The sequence below is a fragment of the Cottoperca gobio genome, chromosome 13, assembly GCF_900634415.1.
Source record: "Cottoperca gobio chromosome 13, fCotGob3.1, whole genome shotgun sequence".
NCBI classification, from domain to species: Eukaryota; Metazoa; Chordata; class Actinopteri; order Perciformes; family Bovichtidae; genus Cottoperca; species Cottoperca gobio.
Window position 1 is genome coordinate 22496842 of NC_041367.1, and position 21106 is coordinate 22517947.

At 39.7% G+C, this 21106-nt stretch overlaps 1 protein-coding gene across 7 annotated transcripts in view; it reads left to right on the top strand.

Moving 5' to 3' along the window:
• The window catches only part of LOC115017559 (leucine-rich repeat and fibronectin type III domain-containing protein 1-like protein), a 283327-nt gene that overhangs the window by 228881 nt on the left and 33340 nt on the right, over positions 1-21106 (top strand). For all 7 annotated transcript variants that reach the window (XM_029446121.1, XM_029446123.1, XM_029446118.1 and 4 more), the window contains 4 exons: positions 6849-7128; positions 12922-13122; positions 15496-15662; positions 18632-18872. In XM_029446121.1, coding sequence (XP_029301981.1) covers positions 6849-7128; positions 12922-13122; positions 15496-15662; positions 18632-18872 — 889 coding nt within the window. The remainder of the gene's footprint in view (positions 1-6848; positions 7129-12921; positions 13123-15495; positions 15663-18631; positions 18873-21106) is intronic.

The following is a 21106-nucleotide window of genomic DNA, read 5'->3' on the forward strand; positions in this document are numbered from 1 at the left end:
GATCATTTCTTTTTAATGGTTTAGTGGTGGTTTTAATGCTATTATGGTATGTTGTTGTAGGTGTTAGCGTACTTTAATCGCTGCTGTTTGCCATTAAACAGTTTTGACTGGAAAGCTTAGACTTGTTGGTCAAATGAGCCACATAGTATTCATGATGTTAGTCCCAATAGTAGCCAATTCATTGCAGTGAGACCATTTTTTAAAACGTGGCCTCACTGTATAAAATAAGCTGTTGTGAGCTCCAGGATAATCACAGCCTTGTGAAACTGTACAACCACAAACTATAGACTGAAGGCATTCAGAGGATGTATGGCTTTCCTAGGTATATTGACAATAAGATGGTTTCTGCCCAGACACTAAGCCTCTTACTTGAGATTGCTCTAGGTAGCGATTAGTTGTGTTTAGTCCGTGTCATGTGTCCAGCGGAGTTTCTTCACGCTCGTACAATGATGGGGCTGTTATCTCGTGTCAGAGAAGGTCTGACGGCAGCTGGTCCTCGTATGGCAGCGGAGGAAAACAGCGAGAATCGACTTGAGTTGAAAGAGAGCGGGGCGTTGAAGTTTTCTTTCGTGATGAACGGTAATGCGTGTATTTCTTCTGCAGGCATTATGAAGATTGCTGTTTGCACACCGATCTTATCTTATTCCGGATCCAAGGAAAAAAGGTTCAGTGAATAAAAAAGAAAAGAACAGCCTGAGTAACTCGTCCAGCGAGATTGGGGACTGTTTCAAACTATGTTAAAGTTGTTTTATAGTTGTTGAAGAGGCTCTGGTGTCTGGGCAGACATTGAGGCAACATCTGGCAGATGACTAACTGTGTCTAGTTACGTCAGACACCAGACATCAAAGCACAATCCTTCAGTTTAAGGGTAAGCAACCTTAATACTATACTCTGCTGCTATTCATTATTTATGATCATCATCATCATCATCATGATGCATCATATCTCGCTACTTGCCAAGGGTTGTGTGATAACTTCTGACAGAGTCCCTATGGCATGCAAGGTGGTATTGATGAGAGCAATCAGTTGGTTTTACCCAGGTCCTGTGACAAAAAGAGTTTGGTTACTGTAGGGAAAAGTAAGTAATGTTAGAAGTTGAGGAAACTGCATGCCGACGGGGTGCGTTGAGGCATGCAGCTTTCTAATGGCTGTTCTGGAATATGTTTTCCTCCTCTTTGAGTGGAGGTGTCCACCCCCTTTTTGGGCATAGAGGCTGCTTCTCTTCCCTGGGGGTGTAAGAAGTTTAATTTGGTTGCTGGTGGCCTTTTTGGCTTCAAGACCCTGATTCGGTAAACTACAGGTGAGAGCTTGCCCATGATTTCGAAGGGGACTGACCAGCTCGGTAGGAACTTCTTGGAGATTCACACCAGTTTAGCAAACCTGAAATAAAGGACATCAGATATGTCGGAACTGGTGTCGAGCAGGGCGATGGTGACGGGGGCTTGGTGTCGGGCCCTGTTGAAGGGTCCAGCGGGGCTGGTGGACGACCTGCAAATCCACAAACCACAACTGAATATATGCTTGGTAAAAAAATATATATATTATAAATATAGTTTAGTCTTAAACATGACCTTTGTATTTTATTTTCTCATAGACTTTTCTTCTAAACAGCATGAACGTTGTGGATTATCTTCAACAGCACATTTGAAAGTCTAACAAGCCTGAGATTAAACACGTCAGTGCCCACTAGCCACAGGATATTCTCATAAACCAAACCTCAGAATCATCAGGGAGGGGATGGTAACAGGCTTTCAGGATCTCAAGCATCTTTCTGAGAGGATTATCAAGCACGAAAGCAGCAGGACAACGAGGGAACATTTGGCAAACATAGCTTCCAAAACTGACAAACATAAGATTGAGAAGGAGATGGCCATTTGGTCAGTCACCTATCAAACTGTTGAATAGTGCCATTATGTTAAATTGTGTAATTTTCCTGTGCAATGTAGTTGTTGCCCCACCCGCAAGACACCCCTGGTTATAGGTAACTAACTGTTATTCATCCAGATTCTTCTCCATGTGTATTCATGAACCTCAGGGAGACTCGCAAATGTTCTATCATATAATTCTATAAACAAAAGCAGATCATACATCATTACAGATTATCATTACATAACTTCAGCATCCTCTACTCTGTACAGAGCTCAGCAGACTTCTGTCTGCAGACGTCTCACCACTTCATTGGTATGAATGGCAACAAACAGTCTGTATTAATATGAATGAATGCTCCTCAGAAATCCTCCACCAGTGCAGCACCATCATCAGTAGCTGACTCTGTGGATGGCAGTTCTTGTTCTATTTAATCCAATTTAAAAGGCATCATTCAAGCAGCATCAACAGCAACCTTAGTGTGGCAGAGCAGCACTGTGAGACGGACACACACACACACCACACACACACACACACACACACAGGAATGATGTGACAGACTGTGTTAGAACGGTTTAGCTCAGTTGCATAGCTCCTGCTGTGAGAGGGTCGTGATCAGTCTGTAAAATAATGTCTGGCATATAGAGCTTCACAGTAAAGCTTCAGCACTTTGTGAAACTAGATTCTTTGTTCTAATCAAGTCGTTCTAAGATCAGACAGTATTTTACCGAACTAAATGTAACCGATGTATAAATTATATTTCACAAACATCCATTTGTTCATATTTTATTGTAATAATACTCCTTTTATGTAAGATTTATGTAAGATTTTGTATATTTATTTCGAGGAGTCTTATTTAGTTAAATATGCTTTTATTTTGATACTCCTGAAACTGGCACTTTCTGTGTTCGCGCCACTTTTGAGGTTCCGCTGGGGAGAGGAGGCATGGGGGTAGAGTTGCTCGGCGCTGGATGAGGCCTCTCTCCGAGCCTTGAGACAATAAATGCTGGTTAAAAAGGCAGACGTTCTCCTCATCGTTATTTCCTGGTTCCACACAACACAACGCAGAGTCGATCGTGGTGTCAGCTACAGACCGGCTACATAAAGACCAAGGGGAACATTACAAAACTTCTAAAATGAGAGGGAATGGCAGGAAAAAAAACTCTGATTATATCGTATATGACATAAAGGCATCTAGTACTATTTGTGTTAGAATATTTAAGAAGACAGGGTCTACGATAAGGCAATTAGTATTGCACCATAAAAAACTTCATATTGTGTTATACCTAGTCATGATAAGTTGTAGATTATACTTGAGACTTGTTTCATTCTTTATCTTATAGATAAGGGGTCACTAACTGAGTCCGAACCCAGACGCCGACCTTTGTTCGCGGAAATTTTCTCTAACTGGACCTTTTAGAAATTTAGTTGAATACCCCTGGTGTAGATCTTCCTTTGCATGGAATAGTGTCTTTGTCAGTATAACTTTATCTCCTCGTGCTCCGCTCCTCATGCTCCTCGTGTCTTCCTGGTTTGTGTTTTCAGTTTTATTTGTTACTTTGTATTTTTACTAGCTTTTTATAAAATAAAGCTCTCTTTTTGTTAGAACCTTGTCCAGTGTATTGCATTTGGGTCCTCACCTTTTCCTCACCGTGACAGAGAGCCGGTCAAAATAACACTGCCATTGTATAATCTTTACACGGGGCTTAGATATCTGTGTGTGTACCGTGGCATTAACTGGGGGATGCACGGTCCGTGTAACTTTAGCGTGTTGATAGTTTGTATATTTGCTTGGGGCCGGAGTGACAGAGACGAGGGAAGCGACGCGTATTTTTAGAACTCCGGCGTGCAGCGGCTTCGGTGGAAGGAGCTTCAGTTAGCGGCTGTGGTGGCTCTGATTTGACCGGCTACAAACTACTACTATAAACTACAGCACCAGTAGTCACAGCAGGCTGATGGAGCGCTGGGTCTAACCTGTGTAACACCAGCAACAGAAAGTTTGCCGTTTGCTGGATTACACATCCGTGCTGTGGCTGAACTCAAACTAATTGCTAACGTCTGTCTCCCGGGGCTGACTGCTGTACGCCCGGAGAAACAGTCTCCCAGTTGCTGTGAGGACGAGGCAGGAGTGTGGCTCGTTTTCTCGTTTCTGCCACTTTGAACGTAATCCAGTAAACTATAAAACAGACCATACACAGTCCGTGGCTGTATTATTGACAAGCTAGTCGGAACTGCTTCACTTCTCCCTATAGTACCACGAGGTGGTACTGTGACATGTGACAGCCACAGCAGCATGTGACGTTGAACATACAACAGGGAGCACTGGATGGATTAATGCAGCAGCAGTAGAGCTTATTGAGAAACAGAAGAAATGTATTTAAAGTGTGATAAATATGAAGCGGTCCTAACCCTGTCATATTCTATTTCTCTGTGGGTTCAGTCTCTGTTTCTCTTCCAGTAGCTCCCTTTGGTACAGCGGCCTCTCTTTTCCTAAGCCTTGAGTGTGTGTTTGTGCACATGCATTTTTGCATGCGTTTAGTGTGTGTGTACATTTTCTAAGATGTAGCACAACATCCCCACCAACTGGATGGAAAATGCAACTAACATAAATTGTCTTCTTTCTACCCTCTCTTGTCTCTCATCCTTCCATTCTCACTTGCCTGCTCAGTCTCCTCTTCCTCCTTTAATCAACCTCCTCCTCCTTTTCCCCTCCTGTCTACTCTTTCCATTTCTCCTTTCCTCAATGTTCCCCTTCAACCAATGTATTTGCTCTTTTTTTCCTCTTTTCTTCATCTTTCCACCCTCTCCTCTTCCAAGAAGTGACCCACCTCTCTTTTTTTCCTCCGCTTCTTTCACACCCTTTCTCCTGCCCAGCTCACCGCTGTTGTTGTTTATCTCAGACTAATGAGCTGACAATAATCAGTTGGCACTTCAACTATGTGATTGTGTTTCTGTTTTTTTAGTGCAAGACTGTTTTGCTTATGTCTGAATGTAAGTCTGCCCCTGTGTGTGTGTGTGTGTGTGTGTGTGTGTGTGTGTGTGTGTGTGTGTGTGTGTGTGTGTGTGTGTGTGTGTGTGTGTGTGTGTGTGTGTGACAGACAGTGGTAATAGGATGTTTTGTCTCTGACTATGAGCAGTAAACATCCTCTCATTCGTTGACCTTCTCGCCCTGATTATGTAATGTATTTTTTAACATAAATGCCGAGCAACGAGCGCTTGGCGCCACTTGACTGCAGCAGCAGGTCAACACAGATGCTGTTTACACGTAATTCTCCCCGCAATAAAGATGTTACAGCTGTTATTTAATAAAGGGTCAACAAAGTAAAGGTTTATCACATCAATTGAATATTTTGTTTATCGCCGTTGAAATCATGTTATGCGCACTGTATGGAACAACGTTGGTCGCCTGTACAGAACTGTTGAGCATGATGATCTTCCATACATACACATACATACTTTTCTCATAAACTATTGGTCGTAAAGACGTCAAAAATCCTAAAACATACTCTGCAAAAAGGGCACAAACACAAACACACACAAGTGTATTTTATATAACTGGGGGGGAAAAGGGTAATTACCAAAGCTTTCAAAAATAAAAATAAAATGGTCTCTTACAACTAACCAAAGATTAAATTCTAAATCAAATTAAATTAAGATTGTTCAAATGTTTAATTAAACACATTCCTTATGTTACAATAACACTACTGTAGTGAGTAGAGTCAGTGTGGATGACTGTTGTAACCTCAAAGTGATCACCAATAAAACTTTTTATTCACCTTGAGCCCGACTGAACTTCTGTCAGGCTTGAAATATTCTTATTCAAGTGAAAAATGTGTGAATTCTAGTTGTCGTTCATCTTCATATTGTCTGCAAGACTTCGCTCAATCCTGTCATGTGCAAACTCTTCAATTGCCCACCGACATTTAAGTTTAGTCTCGTTTGGATTTTTGAATTCTGCTGATCATTTCCACTGAATTGATCTCATTCCATTACTTCTCTCCCATTACTTCCTCACATTTAGCCCGTATCTTGCACTCTACCCTGTTATGAGGACATGTGCAGACTTCCTGTTCCGTATTCTGCTCTTCAGCTGAAGCACAGTTTGAATATTTCAGCACCGTAAATAAAAGAGCGTGTCTCTTTCCGCTGTTCTTTGCAATCGACTTTCCTCCAGTCACTCAGCATCTAACTCAGGAGAACTTTTTAGAGAGTGTGTGCATGTGGGAGTATGCACGCATGCATGAATGAATGAGCGTTTGTGTATGTTGGCATTCGTTCTTCCTTTTGGATATTTTACTCCTGCTTGTGTGTGTGTGCTTTATTTTTCTCCCTGTGCAAATTTATTCAGGACTCCACTGAGCTGAACTTACTAACTGAATGGAGAGATATCAATATCAATGTAAATGAATTCCTTTATTGCCTGGCCTGGGAAAGTTCAGTCTCATTTTCATGCACAATAACATCTATGAAATGAATGAAGTGTGGCAGATAATCATGCTGAGGATCATTTGTGGACTTTAATGTTCTCTAAAGGCAGTGAGCTTAATTGATCACATAAGGCCTTCTGTTTACTTTCACTTTCCCAGGACATCTTACCAGCAGAAGAAGAAAAAGCACAGGCTGCACCAACATGCTCTTTACCTTTAATTTACCCCCTCCCCTCCTTCTTTTGCTCTCTCTGCATCTGTCGCCCCCTGCTTGCCCTCTCTATCCGTCCTCCCCTCTCTCATGACGTTTTATTACACATTTATTTTCTGCTGATTATGAACTCGGAAATATCCGGGAAAGCATAAAGGAAGGATTTACAAGTTGTTATAAGCTGCAAAAAAGTGAATAAAAGCATTGAAAATGTTCCTGACTATAAATCTTGATTTATACTGCAGTGTTAGTGGGGGAAAGATGACTATCTTTCAAATCAACGATCGACGAGCGAAGCATTACATTGTTTACACGCTCACACTGCTTCTCTTTCTGTGTTGCAGCAGGAGAGTCGACATGGACATCGTCTCCTGGCTTGTCTGCCCTCTCCTCTTCCCCCTCCTCTTCGTCCTCCTGTCCTCCCTCCCCTCCTTTTCCTCCTCCATGCTGTGTCCGAAGCGCTGCACCTGCCAGAACCTGCTGCCGTCCTACACGGTGCTGTGTGCCAAGACGGGCCTCCTTTTCGTCCCGCCCAACATCGATCGCCAGACCGCCGAGCTCAGGCTGATGGACAACTTCATCACAACGCTGAGGCACCGCGACTTCGCCAACATGTCAAGCCTGGTCAGAGCGCACTTTTCTAAACGCCTTTACATTCATGTTTACTTTGATTTGCACACTAGCTTCTGTTAACAGTTTGATACCAATGGGATCCAATTGCGTTTGGCAGGGAGCCAACGTTAACTTGTTTAATCTTGTTTTAGGTTGAGTCGTTCCATTTAGAACAAAGCTTAACATAATATATAAATGATATAAAAGCAAACAGATGTTACTGATGTTCTGTTATTAATGCTACTTATGTCAAATGTCCATGTAAAAGTCTCACATTAGTCATCAGGACTTACACTTTCATGAGCCAGTCATAAAAAAGAAAAGTCCCAATTATGGATCAATCTTGACCTTAAACCAAACATTAGTTATATATCGTAAGGAAACAGGAAAAAAGCTTTGCCCATCCAGAAGAAGCAGCAGGGCCTGGCTCAAAAAGTGGCAGAGGCAGCTCACAGAGGCAGTTCCAGTGGCAGGCTCAGATGCCACTGACTTGCTGTGGCAGCTGCCGCTGTTCGAGGTAGTTGCCAGCAACTTGCCGTGGATGCTTACGCTGTTTGAACGCTGACTTTGTAGCTTAAGCTAATACGACCTGTGTCTAGTCAATATGTGCAATTTCATATTGACAAGTGGTTTTCTTTTTGCAATTATAATACATGTTGTTTACTGTCGTCCTGGGTACTTTGTAAGTAAAAACTGACTACTATGTTTGCTTTTTTGTTATAATCATGATGATAAACCAGATGTACTATAGATTCACCGTTCTTATTAGCGTCAGCTACAGACTTGCTAGGACAGCTGCCACTGTTCAGGCACTGACTTGCTGTGGAGCTGCCGCTGCTTGGTGTAGTTACCACTGCTTGCCACGGCAGCTGCTGCTGTTTGGTGCATCTGCTTGTGAGATGCCTAAGTTTATAGTTATGAACGTGGCAGAGAAGATACTTACATGTAATCGCTTACTTACTTTGTGTTTTTTTTATGTATGCACTTTATCTTTGCTAGTTTACAGACACCCATCAAGCATTTCTATTTTTATATAACATTAAAAGGCACGAGATTGACTGTGTACGTATAGCTGTGGGTTTGCGCAGCGTTCTTCATTCACCGTCACTAAAGACCAGCCGTCGTTTTCCATGTTTTCTTTCAGGTGGGTGAATGTCACCCAAGCACTCTGACATCTCTCTGCATTGTTGTGTTTGAATGAATTTGCTTTGTTATGTTGCTTGAGTGAATGACAGTGCTAGATATGGTAAATTAATGGAAACAACTATCATTTATGCTAACGAAGCATCCAGGGGGATTTAATCTTTATTTTTGACAATATGTGACAACACATCGTGTAATGTCCTCAGGGGTATGACTGCTGTTTGCCAAAAATTCAATTATTGTATGGCTTATCGTTGCTGAAGGGCTTTCATCCTTTATATACATTGCATCTTATCCATATGTTCGATGTCGCTCGATCACACTCTGTTTACGTTCCTTCAGCCCACCGCCCGAATGTTGATCATTCCCATGGCAACCCCAGTGCCAACAGACAATAGCCTATATTATTTTAAGCTTAATCGTCCAAACCATAAAATGACGGCATTTTTTAAGAAGAAAACCCATTACAACTACAGCACTTAATACCCCCTAGGGCTTTAGTTAATGTGCTGTCACATATTGTCAAAATGTGGTTATTTTCACTAATATACCATATCTAGTGCTGTCATACATATATATATATATATATATATATATATATATATATATATATATATATATATATATATATATATGTATATACATATACATACTGTATATATATATATATATATATATATATATACAGCATGTATATATACAGTATACAGGACTGTCTCAGAAAATTAGAATATTGTGATAAAGTTCTTTATTTTCTGTAATGCAATTAAAAAAACAAAAATGTCATACATTCTGGATTCATTACAAATCAACTGAAATATTGCAAGCCTTTTATTATTTAATAATTAATTAATTAATTTCAAATATCCTATCTCTAAATATTAGAATATCATGAAAAAATATACTAGTAGGGTGTTCAACGAATCACTTGAATCGTCTAATTAACTCGAAACACCTGCAAGGGTTTCCTGAGCCTTGAAAAACACTCAGCTTGGTTCAGTAAACTAAATCACAAGTATGGGGAAGACTGCTGATCTGACTGCTGTCCAGAGGACCATCATTGACACCCTCCATCAGGAGGGTAAGACACAAAAAGAAATGTCTCAAAGAGCAAGCTGTTCACAGAGTGCAGTTTCAAAGCACATCCACAAAAAGTCTGTTGGAAGGGGGAAATGTGGCAGGAAACGCTGCACAACCAAGAGAGATGACCGCAGCCTTAACAGCATTGTGAAGAAGAGTCGCTTCCAGAATTTGGGGGAGCTTCAAAGACAGTGGACTGAAGCTGGAGTCCAGGTATCAAAAGCCACTGTTCACAGACGTGTCCGGGAAATGGGCTACAATAGCCGTATTCCCATGGTCAAGCCACTTCTGAACTCAAGACAACGGAAGAAGCGTCTGACTTGGGCTATGGAAAAGAAGCACTGGACAGTTGCAGAGTGGTCCAAAGTCCTCTTTTCAGACGAAAGCAAGTTTTGTATTTCATTTGGAAGTCAAGACGCCAGAGTCTGGAGAAAGGCTGGAGAGGAGCAAAATCCAAGTTGCTTGAAATCCAGTGTGAAGTTCCCACAGTCAGCGATGGTTTGGGGAGCCATGTCAGCTGCTGGTGTTGGTCCACTGTGTTTCATCAAGCCCAGAGTAAATGCAGCTGTGTACCAAGAGATTTTAGAGCACTACATGCTTCCGTCTGCTGAAAAGCTCTATGGAGATGAGGAATTCATTTTCCAGCATGATCTGGCACCTGCCCACAGTGCCAAAACCACCAGTAACTGGTGTACTGACCATGGCATTACTGTCCTCGATTGGCCTGCCAATTCCCCTGACCTGAACCCCATAGAGAATATGTGGGGTATTGTGAAGAAGAAGCTGAAAGACACCAGACCCAACAATGCTAATGAGCTAAAGGCCGCTATTGAAGCATCCTGGGCATCCATAACACCTCAGCAATGCCACAGGCTGATTGCCTCCATGCCACGCCGCATTGATGCAGTAATCCGTGCAAAAGGATTCCCAACCAAGTACTGAGTGCATTAATGGACATTTTCAAATGTTTGATTTTGTTTTGCTGTTATAAATCTTTTTTTTTTACTTGGTCTGAGGAACTATTCTAATTTTTTGAGATAGGATTTTTGAGTTTTCTTAAGCTGTAAGCCATAATCAGCAATATTAAAATAATAAAAGGCTTGCAATATTTCAGTTGATTTGTAATGAATCCAGAATGCATGACATTTTTGTTTTTTTAATTGCATTACAGAAAATAAAAAACTTTATCACAATATTCTAATTTTCTGAGACAGTCCTGTATATATATACATATTGTATATATATATATGCATACTGTACATATATATATATACATATACATACTGTGTATATATATATATATACAGTATGTATATGTATATATATACATATTGTATATATATATGCATACTGTACATATATATATATATATACATATACATACTGTATATATATATATATGTACAGTATGTATATGTATATACATATATATATATATATATATATATATATACATGCTGTATATATATATATATACATATACATACTGTATATATATATACTGTATATATATATATATATATATATATATATATATACAGTATGTATATGTATATATATATATACATATTGTATATATATATGCATACTGTATATATATATATATATATATATATGTACAGTATGTATATGTATATACATATATATATATATATATATATATATATATATATATATATATATATATATACTGTATATATATATATATATAGTGCTTGCAAACATGTCTTTAAATGTGAATTGATTACATGTAAGTATCCTCTGTGCCACATTCATAAACTGTAAACTTCGGCATCTCACAAGCAGATGCAACGGCTGCCGTTGCAGCTCAGTGGTAACTGCCCGAAGCAAGGGCAGTTTCCGTGGCAAGCAGTGGCTACTACCCTAATCAGCGGCAGCTGCCACAGCAAGTCTGTAGCTGACGCTAATAAGAACGGTGAAATGATAATACATCTGCTTTATCATCGTGATTATAACATAGTAATGAGTTTTTACTCACAAGTACCCGGGACAACGGTAAACAACGTGTTTTATAAAACAATGTATTATAATTGCAAAAAGAAAACCACTTGTCAATCATAAAGCGCACATTTTGACTTCCAGTGGTGTCATGACAACATGTATACAACGTTCGTATTAGTGTCAGCTACAAAGTCAGCGTCCAAACAGAGTTTGCGCCCACGGCAAGTCGCTGGCAACTACCCCGAACAGTTGTAAGTACAGTGAGGAGAGTTGTCATGTTTATTCCACACTGAACGCAGAAAACATTAGGAACATCTGCTGCTTCCGACACAACATATTGAAATCTGCGATATCCTCAAATGTCACCAATAAATTCCACTGTATTCATGTAATGGAGGTGGAAAGGCTTCACTACACACAGCACAAAAATAAAAAATCCAAATAAATGCCAAATAGTAACACTCATCACAGCTGGAGACTTCCTTTGGTGTTAGGTTTCCTTTAGCACAGATGATGTTTGCTCACATAAGGCAACGTGGGAAATGACGTGGAATCATTTGGCGGTGAGCGTGACAGAGCGCCACAGATGTCTCTAGTAATCACGGCAATTCTCCAAAACAAATTAAAAAATGTGTGGGAGATGATTGACCTTTTCTTGGGTGTTAATAGAATATAATTCTGCATCTTAACATCTATGTATTCCACGTACAGTGGAAGTATTTAGCAGCCTAAAGCTCCCGACTTCAGCAGTGTGTTTTGTAACAGGACTAGTATCTGTTAATGAAGACCAGACTTCATTTTTAACCCTTTTAGCTATAATGCAATGTTTCAACTGATCCACTGTACTAGTATTAATGACTAGTATTATTATTCATGAAGGGTGGCAGGGTGTGGCACAGTCCATCCTGTGACCTGACTACCGGTGTAATCCCCACGGCCCTGAATGTCCATCCTGCTGAAGCTTTCTGATGTGAAACATCAAATCTCTATTATCTCCAAGGTGGTGGATTATCCATTGACCCTGACCTTTGAACTCCCTGAGCAGGAAGACAGAAAACATGACAGAAGTTGACAAATTGGGAATGCTAAATTAGATGGCAACTTTTTCGAGAAGGGTCTAGCTGCAGAGCTCAAGGCTGGGGCTACCTCCTCCATTGTACACTTTCCAGTCTCGAGCTTGAAGAAGGAAGTGACGTGTGTGTACACCAGAGATGATCATCAGGATACGATAGCATGCGTTCATTAGTTTGAATAAGACACACAACCTCCACCAATGGTAAACAATACAACTTTAATATTTCGATATAACTGTAATTTAAGTCAGGTAATGCAACGTTAAGCAACAAATATCTCGTATTAACCTTATGAGCTTATGAGTAGTCTTAGCTACTTGCCATGTGCTCCAACGAAATAAGGGGCAGTATTTCATCTCTGAACTGGGTCCACACAATCCAAGGAGAAACGTCTTTGGCATTGTGTAAAATATCACAGTGGCACGTAAACATTATTTATTGATACGCTATTGACTTTCTCAGTATTCAAGAATGTAAAAGTTGATCCAGTATTTTAGGAGAAGTTTTATGTATTGTTGTATTTATGTATGTTTCTCTGCATGTTCAGATCCACCTGACTCTGAGCAGAAACACCATCAGTCAGATCCGGCCGTATGCCTTCGCTGACCTCCAGGACCTCCACGCTCTCCACCTAGACTCCAACCGCCTCACAAATCTGGACGACTCCCACTTCCAGGGCCTGGTGAACCTGCGGCACCTCATCCTGGCCAACAACCAGCTGCACAGCATATCAGAGGGAGCCTTTCAGGTCCATACACTACACCTGAACTCTGAACACTGTCACTCTTAAAATGAAAGATACCAAAACAAACACATCTAGACACAGATGTTTCTGCGAAAACTAGTATAAACTACATTACACTACTATTGCTGACGTACTACTACCACTATGTTTCTTAATACGTCTTACTTACTCTATAACTACCTCAGTAATGAGTTTGTTAGTAGCAGTGTTGATCACATCACATCAACTGCATTACCTGAGTCTTCAAGTTAGACTCTCTAAAAGATTCTCAGTTTGTAAAAGTAATTGCAAAGTAAATTAAAGCGCGTCACACTAATTGTGGTGCTGAGGGTCAAGTGCTGTGTGAGAATGGTGAAACATTTCTGGCGCTGCCTCAACAACAGAACCAGCCAGCCATGTCTGCCTCCTCTGCTCAGTCGGACACCTTTTAATAACCTGGTCCTACAATAAATTGTTCCCCTTTTCATTAAATGATGCTCTCCTTTCTCTGCTCATTAAAAGTCCTCTGCTGAGGCACATAATTGTCCCCTCAGGACTTTCATGAAGAGAAAGCGGAGAAATGTGAACTTTGACCTCACAGATGAACTGGACCTTCTGAAGCCTGATCTCTCTCCTGCCTGTATCCCATCACCTCTCTCTCCTCCCTCTCATTGTTCAGCTAAGATTTGCACAGATTTCTTTGCTTTTATTTCATTTAAAAAGAATACAGTTTCTATAACTAGATCATGAATACAACTAAGATTAAACAAAAAACAACCTCTACATTGACACATGTCAAATTCAGCTTGTGCTGCAGATAGAAGTTTTCATCCTGCTTTGTTTGATAAGAGTAATTTCCCATAATATGAAAATAAGTGATAATACAAATCAAATATAATGTGTTAACCCCTATACCTAAAAATAGGATCAAATGTAGATGTTCTTCCTAAAAGACTGTTACCTTTGATTAAAATTACAGATTTAAAAGTTTTAAAATTGTACACAGTACACAACTCAAGAAGTACACAACTCAACAAAATATATAACATAGGTCTAGTCGTTTTTAGACATTTTAATGCGGAAATGTTGCCCCTCCACCTAAAACTGGGCAGAAACCTGTACATTTTCTGGAGAGGACACTCGTGAATTTTGGTCCATTTAGGACAGATTCTCCGCTCACAGAGCTCTTTGAACTCCTCCTTGCAGCTGCTAACGTTTCTTTTGTCATTAAGAAATTAGATTCTCTTTGTTCAGTAAGCAATAAAGCACATATTATTGTAATGAGAATTGAGGCATTGTGACATTCAGACAGTGTCCTGATTGTGTGAATTATGAAAGCAATTACAGCCATGACAACAACACTTTGGCTAATCAACATGCTGTTATCCCTCTCCTTCAAACCCCTTTCTTGTTAATCTCAACCCTCTCTCTATATTTCCCTCTTTGTATTTTTGCTCATTGTAATGTGTGCGGACTCATGGCATTTCAACAGTGCACTAATTGTGAAAATTGTATGGAGGCAATTAGAGAAAACAACATGTTTTGAGTGGACAACATTGACCAGGGTCATTCATCTCCATTTCTGACTTTCTCAGTTGCTTCCTGTCCTCCTTCTTCCCCCCTTTTTCTCTTTCCTTCTTCCCCTCTCTTCTTCCTTTACTACCTTTATGGCTATCCATCCAACCCTCAATTTCTCTTTTCTTCTCCTTTTCTCTCTAAACAATGCATCCGTACATGAACCTGGCTCTCCTTTCTTCTTTTCTTTCTTATTTCTCTTTTGTCTTTCCTTCTTGCCCGAAACTGTTTTTCTTACTTATCCCTATGTTTCTATTATTCCCTCCCTTCCTCCTTCCTACTCTCAGCTGTTTCGGATAAGAAAACATTAAGAAGCCGTTAAAGGCCAGAATTTGTGTTTGTTTCCTCAAAATTGGCGATAATGCTTTCTACAATTGAAGTTGCTGACCCATGTTGCTAACTAGTAGAAGTCTGAGGGACAAATTCACAAAAGTCTTTTGCGGCCACTAAACCTGCACAAATAAGACTAATTCTCAAACCAACTGCAAAGGGTAAAATCCACCTCTAATTGTGCTGCCATGCAAATAGCATCCTGCTGCTCCTCTGTTATTTGCACATATTTCAATTAGATCATATGCATGCATTTGACGCAAAATTGACCCCTTTCTTTCCCAAATAGTGGGCCTACATTCTCTCTCCGAATGCTTAATTGCTCAGCTGAAAAGCTTTATGAGCGTGTTTGCGCTACAATATAATTAGCACAATATGTTAATAAATCGGACCTTGAGACGGAGTAGATGGCTTCTGCAATCCATTCTATGTAAATTCGTCCCCTGAATCTTTGATTGTGCTCACAGTGTCGGCCTCTGTCCCCCAATGCAGGACTTCTTGGAGACTCTGGAGGATTTGGACTTGAGCTACAACAACCTGGTGGACATCCCCTGGGACACCATTTCCCTGCTGGTCAGCGTTAACACCCTCAGCCTCGACCATAACCTCATTGAGAACGTCCCTGAGGGAATCTTCTCCAACCTGCACAAACTGGCCAGGTCAGGATCATGTGATCGCACTTCACAGCATCAGCAGCCAGCGAGGGGAAGGAGCGAGGCAAAAAGTTCACCAAGCATTAACTTAAGCTTTCTACTGGAAATGCAAATAGGAGTGTTTATATAAAGCATCTTCCTTCAAATTCAACTTCATTTAGCCCTCCTTAACTTCAAGTTCCATTCAAATGCACTGCCTACAAATACGTACACCAGAAAGCAAAAATCTGAACACTGTGACCACTGTTAGATTCATTTCAAGATTAAGATTCAAAGGCTTTATTGTCAGACTATGCATAGACTTTGTTCCAGTATGTTTCAGTGCAGAGCACATTCATCGCCTATGATGTAATATATAGCTGTCGCTGTGTTTATAGCTTGATAGATGTGCATATCCTCCTTTAACTAACTTTTAGTTTGACAGCACGTACACTGTGTAATGTAATCTCAGCCACTTTCACTAAACCACATAGGCAGATTGTCGCAGAAAAGCTGAGTTACTAAACAGTAGAAAGTGAAATGTTACGGTGTTTTTTATATCTGTTACTTATTTTCTCTATAAAACTCTACAACCAGAGATGGTCATTGATGGAACAGTGGAAAGTCTAACAAAAGTGCTTTTAATGAGTTAGATTTTCTACAAATACTGACAGTATCGACATGACATTGTAGTTAGTTTACAAAATAAATAAAAAACAAAAAATAAATAAAGTAACTTTGTTGGTCATAAGAAATGGTGGTTAAAGTTGTAGACAATGAAGACGCATGATAACAAGGGAATATAAATCTAACTGCTAATGATTCTTACAATCAAGTAAGTTAAGCATTTGAGGCTCAATTCACTTTTTAGACAAACTCCTGTGTCTTGCTCCACACTCCGTCTCTCACACACACACACACACACACAGACACAGACACACACACACACACATAACACAGACACAGATACAGACAAAGACACACACACACAAATTCCCATCATAAAAAGACTGCCGCTTTGATGAGCTTGAAGGTTCTTTCATGATATTGGAAACAGCAGTTTGGCAAAACAAATCACAACACAAAGTCCACTTGCTTGGTGCTTCCAAAGCTTTCAGCTACACCTCTGTGCATCTGATTATAAACTATTAAGAAATATATTTGCACATCCTCATACTGTACTTGTCATCTCTCGCGCTCTCTCTCATTTTATTTTAAACTAAACTAAGTTGTATGAACTGTCTGAACCCCACCACCATACTTTAACTTGAAAACTTATAAACTGATTTTTCCTTGAAACCTGGTTGAGACATACAGCAGCAGGTACATCCAACAGAATGAGCATTTTTATGTTGTTGACATCCAGAATGATATGAATCGATTTAAAGAAACATAACTGACACACACTCAATCATGGCTTTTTTTAAGTAATCAATTTCAATTAATGTCCCAGCGACCAACAGCCATTGATGTGAAAGAAGCAAAATGAGCCAGTTTCTTGGTAAACAGTCATGCATTTAATATAAAGGTTTTAATGGGTTATTTCTGCCCTGGAGACACACAACGTATGGACAGGCTGCTGTAACTCTGAATTTGTCTGTGTGCACACTCACACAAACTCACAAATGAATACACTACGAGGTGGTTGCCCATGAAATAACATAATTGAAATTCACAAAGTGCAGCATGCTCCCTGCTCTCAACAGCTATTAACTTCTTGTTAAGTCATGGTTGTTGTCGACTATTACTGGAGGGTCTTTGGGTGAATAAAGACTTGCTGACGACAGTGAACATTTAAATCTATTACATTATTACAAGTCATCAGGTCCAATGTTTTGGCCACCAAGAATTGGGGTCTGGGTAAGATAACTACCCAGCCACTAGCACTTTGAGTTTTGTTTACGCAAATGAAAAGTGCGACTATAAATACAATTTATTATTATTATTAACTATGGCTGTCCCTCTCACTTTCTCTAAATGCTCCCACCTCACCCATCCCTCCCTATTTCTCACCTTCAGACACGGCTGCCCACCTCTGATTCCTACATTCAAACTGATGCAACACTCCACACTGCCAAGAACATAATTGTAGTGGAGAAATTCTAAATCCATCTATTTAGTTTTAATTCAAGAAATTAGTTTATTTGTTTTTTGCCTAAAACAGTCATGTATCACATGCGTATTATCTGGGTAATTATAGAATAAAATGTAAACTGCTTTCCAAGGTTTCTACGACTACTTTCCCAGAGAAAATAGGAAGGACATGATCTTAGTGTCCTTCGTAGTAGCTTCAGCTCTTCGCCTGATGAACAGTTTGTTTAGCTGTTTTACTGGCTACACATGTAGGCCTGGGTATATAGTATCCAGTTAAAGTTTTAGCTTTTTGTTAGTATGACTAAATTAAGCTCTAAGTTTAACAAATCTCTTTCAAATATTTTATGAAAATATTTTGAAATTGGCAAACGTTTATATTATCATGTAGCTAATATACAGTAATGGTTGTCATCTAGCAATAAATGTGCAGTGTGTACGTAATCTACCTACCAAAACTAAGTTTTTATTCCATCTTTGGTTTGTTGTCCTTTAATACTGTGTTTATTATAACTTTTGTCGTTAACAATGGATGAGTTAAACCTATTAAATACATTTAAAGGGCAAGTGTGTATGACCTTTCACGTTTTTATTTACCTGTAGGCCACCGTAGTTCTCCGACTTGCTTGAAAAACGGTTGCTGCCTGAATTTCGGAGGGGCGGAGAGTTATTCAGTTGGTTGCAATCTGCAACCGCAACGTTAGATCGTCAAATCTAAAATCCTACACACTGTCCCTTTAAAACTAGGGATCCCTATTTAAAACAGATCAGAAAAAAAGGAGGATTTCACATCTACTTATTTTATGCTAGCAAGATCACTATGCCCTTCCCTGTCCACAACATGCCTCAAAATGTCATTGACGTTAAAGACTGTTTTCTTCCTGTGTCTCTGTCTTCATCACTAGACTGGACATGACATCCAACAAGCTAAAGAAGATTCCTCCAGACCCATTGTTCCTGCGGATCCCGGTGTTCGCTAAGATGAAGGGTTCTCCTCTCACGGCGCTGGTGTTGAGTTTTGGTGGGAATCCTCTGCACTGTAACTGTGAGCTGGTCTGGCTTCGCAGACTGACCAGAGAGGACGACCTGGAGACCTGCGCTTCACCTAAGGACCTGGCTGGCAAATACTTCTGGACCATTAGAGAGGTTTGTTAAAGTTTCTGCATTAATATCATATCATAAAACTCACAAAATACTGTCAGAAAAACATTCAGAATTAAGTCAGGGGTTACAGTGCTTATGCTATTGTTATCAACAATGTAGAATTTGTAAGGATACAGTAATGCACAACAAAGTCCAGATCTAAGAAAAGCAATGGACAAAGGACAAAGGATCCATTATATCTACACCGAAGAGGGAAAATAGTACACTTACACCATGGCCACTTGACATTTTAAACTTGATAAATAGCTTTGGTTTAACCATCAATGAGTTCAACTATTAGTTATTTAAAGCTTCATTAATGTTTTGGGATACGTGCAGTATTGTGTAGGTTGAGCACTAATGTGGAACGTAAATGAAAGAAGAAGAAAGTAAGTGTTTGTTTGACCCATCAATCCACTCTTAGAGAGCCTTTGTCACTCTCTATAGGTTGTGTCTAGATCAGGGGTGGGCAATTCATTTTTACAAAGGGCCACATGAGAAACCCGAGCTGTGTTGGAGGGCCGAATCAACAATAAATTGAACTTAATTCTGCTCAATATTCATTTTCTCCCATTGTAAAAAGCAGTACATTATATATTTTGATTAGCTGCTACTGGTAATCAAAAGAATAAGGATATTCTCTTCTTATAAATATATGAAATTGTGGAGTGGGTCAAATAGGAAAATACTCCTAGAGAAGTAATAAACAGTAAAAACAATCATTACATCAGTATTTTATTAAACATGTTAATCTTCACAAACCAATACTGAAAAGGTGTTTTACAGTATGTTAAAGATAAGCAAGTAAGCAACTTTATACAAAAAGCAATACGTGCTTTTGATGTTTTTCAGTTCACTTTACTTGTTCAGTGAGAAACATCCAGTCTGTCTTGGGCTTGAACAAGTGCACTGAAATCTGGTTGAATGTCTGAGGTGGATATGCGCAGGACAGCTGACAGGTGATCATCAGTGATAGAGGATCTGTATCTGGATTTGTTGTACTTTATCACTGAGAATGTCTGTTCACATATGTAGGTAGATCCAAAGAGGAGCAGAATCTTCTGAGCATGTCTCCTCATGTGTGGAAAGTTCTCCTCTTTCAGGGAAGAGTAAAGCTCAGGCAGTGAGACTGAATGACTGAGCTTGAGAGAAGCGGCAACTTTCTCAAGAAAGCCTTCACTGCACTGTACATTTCATGCACAACACTTCCTGATGTATAATACAATGCAACAATACCCATTTCTGTTCAGGGTTCATTCTGTCACTTTATACTGCATTCTCTTCACAAGTCCAACATTGTTCCCCGTCAGATTTGGACAACCATCCGTTGTCACGCCTGCCAGCTTGTCCCATTTCAGTCCCAACTTGTCCACACATGCATTTACATCACTCCCTGTTGTTGTCCCTTTCATTGACTGCATGGCTTCTCAAATGCCTCCTTTTTCTCCGGACATATGAGTAGCTGCAGAATCCACCAAACACTCCTTGATAAACTCTCCGTCAGAAAACAGTTTACTTTTTCTAGCGATTTTATGGGATAAGACATAAGTTGTGTTGACAGCTGCATCTCTGGATGTGCAATGTTTTAAAAGTCCTTGTTGGTTTTGCAGTTTAGCTAGCAAAGCACGCGACTCCTTTTCCCGCTCTTCATCAGACACGTTCTTGAACGGCGACTCAAATTGTAATCCTTGAACACAGCGACCTGCGCACCACAACCTAAGCACACGGCTTTACCTTTGACTAATAATAATAAATACTTAGCAGTCCATGTCTTCTTGAAAACACGGCCTTCTGTATCAATCTTTCTTATTTTGGCGTGAGCGGACATTTTGAGGGCTAGCCGGCCAGCATCACTTGTAGCTGTTCACGCGCGCGTACGTAAATAAAGAAAAACAGCACCCTTTTCAAAATAATAGCAACACAGTTAGAAAGTTATAATAATGTTATAATTTAAATTGTAAATTGTGTTACTGTTTTGTAATAAGCTATAATTTTTTTCACCTTCTGATTCCTAATAAATGATCGTACAATAATCATTGTTATGTGCCTGCATGAATCACATTTTTAACAAAACTTAGCTACAGTGGTACCTAAAGAAACAGCCCCACCTTTTGCTAACGATAGAATAGTGTTGATCTGTTGATCCATCACTGCCATATTAAAAAAGCCAATAGCCACAAAATGATTATAGAGCAGCTCAAATTGCTCAAAGCTAAACCAGTGCAGATGTGTTGTTG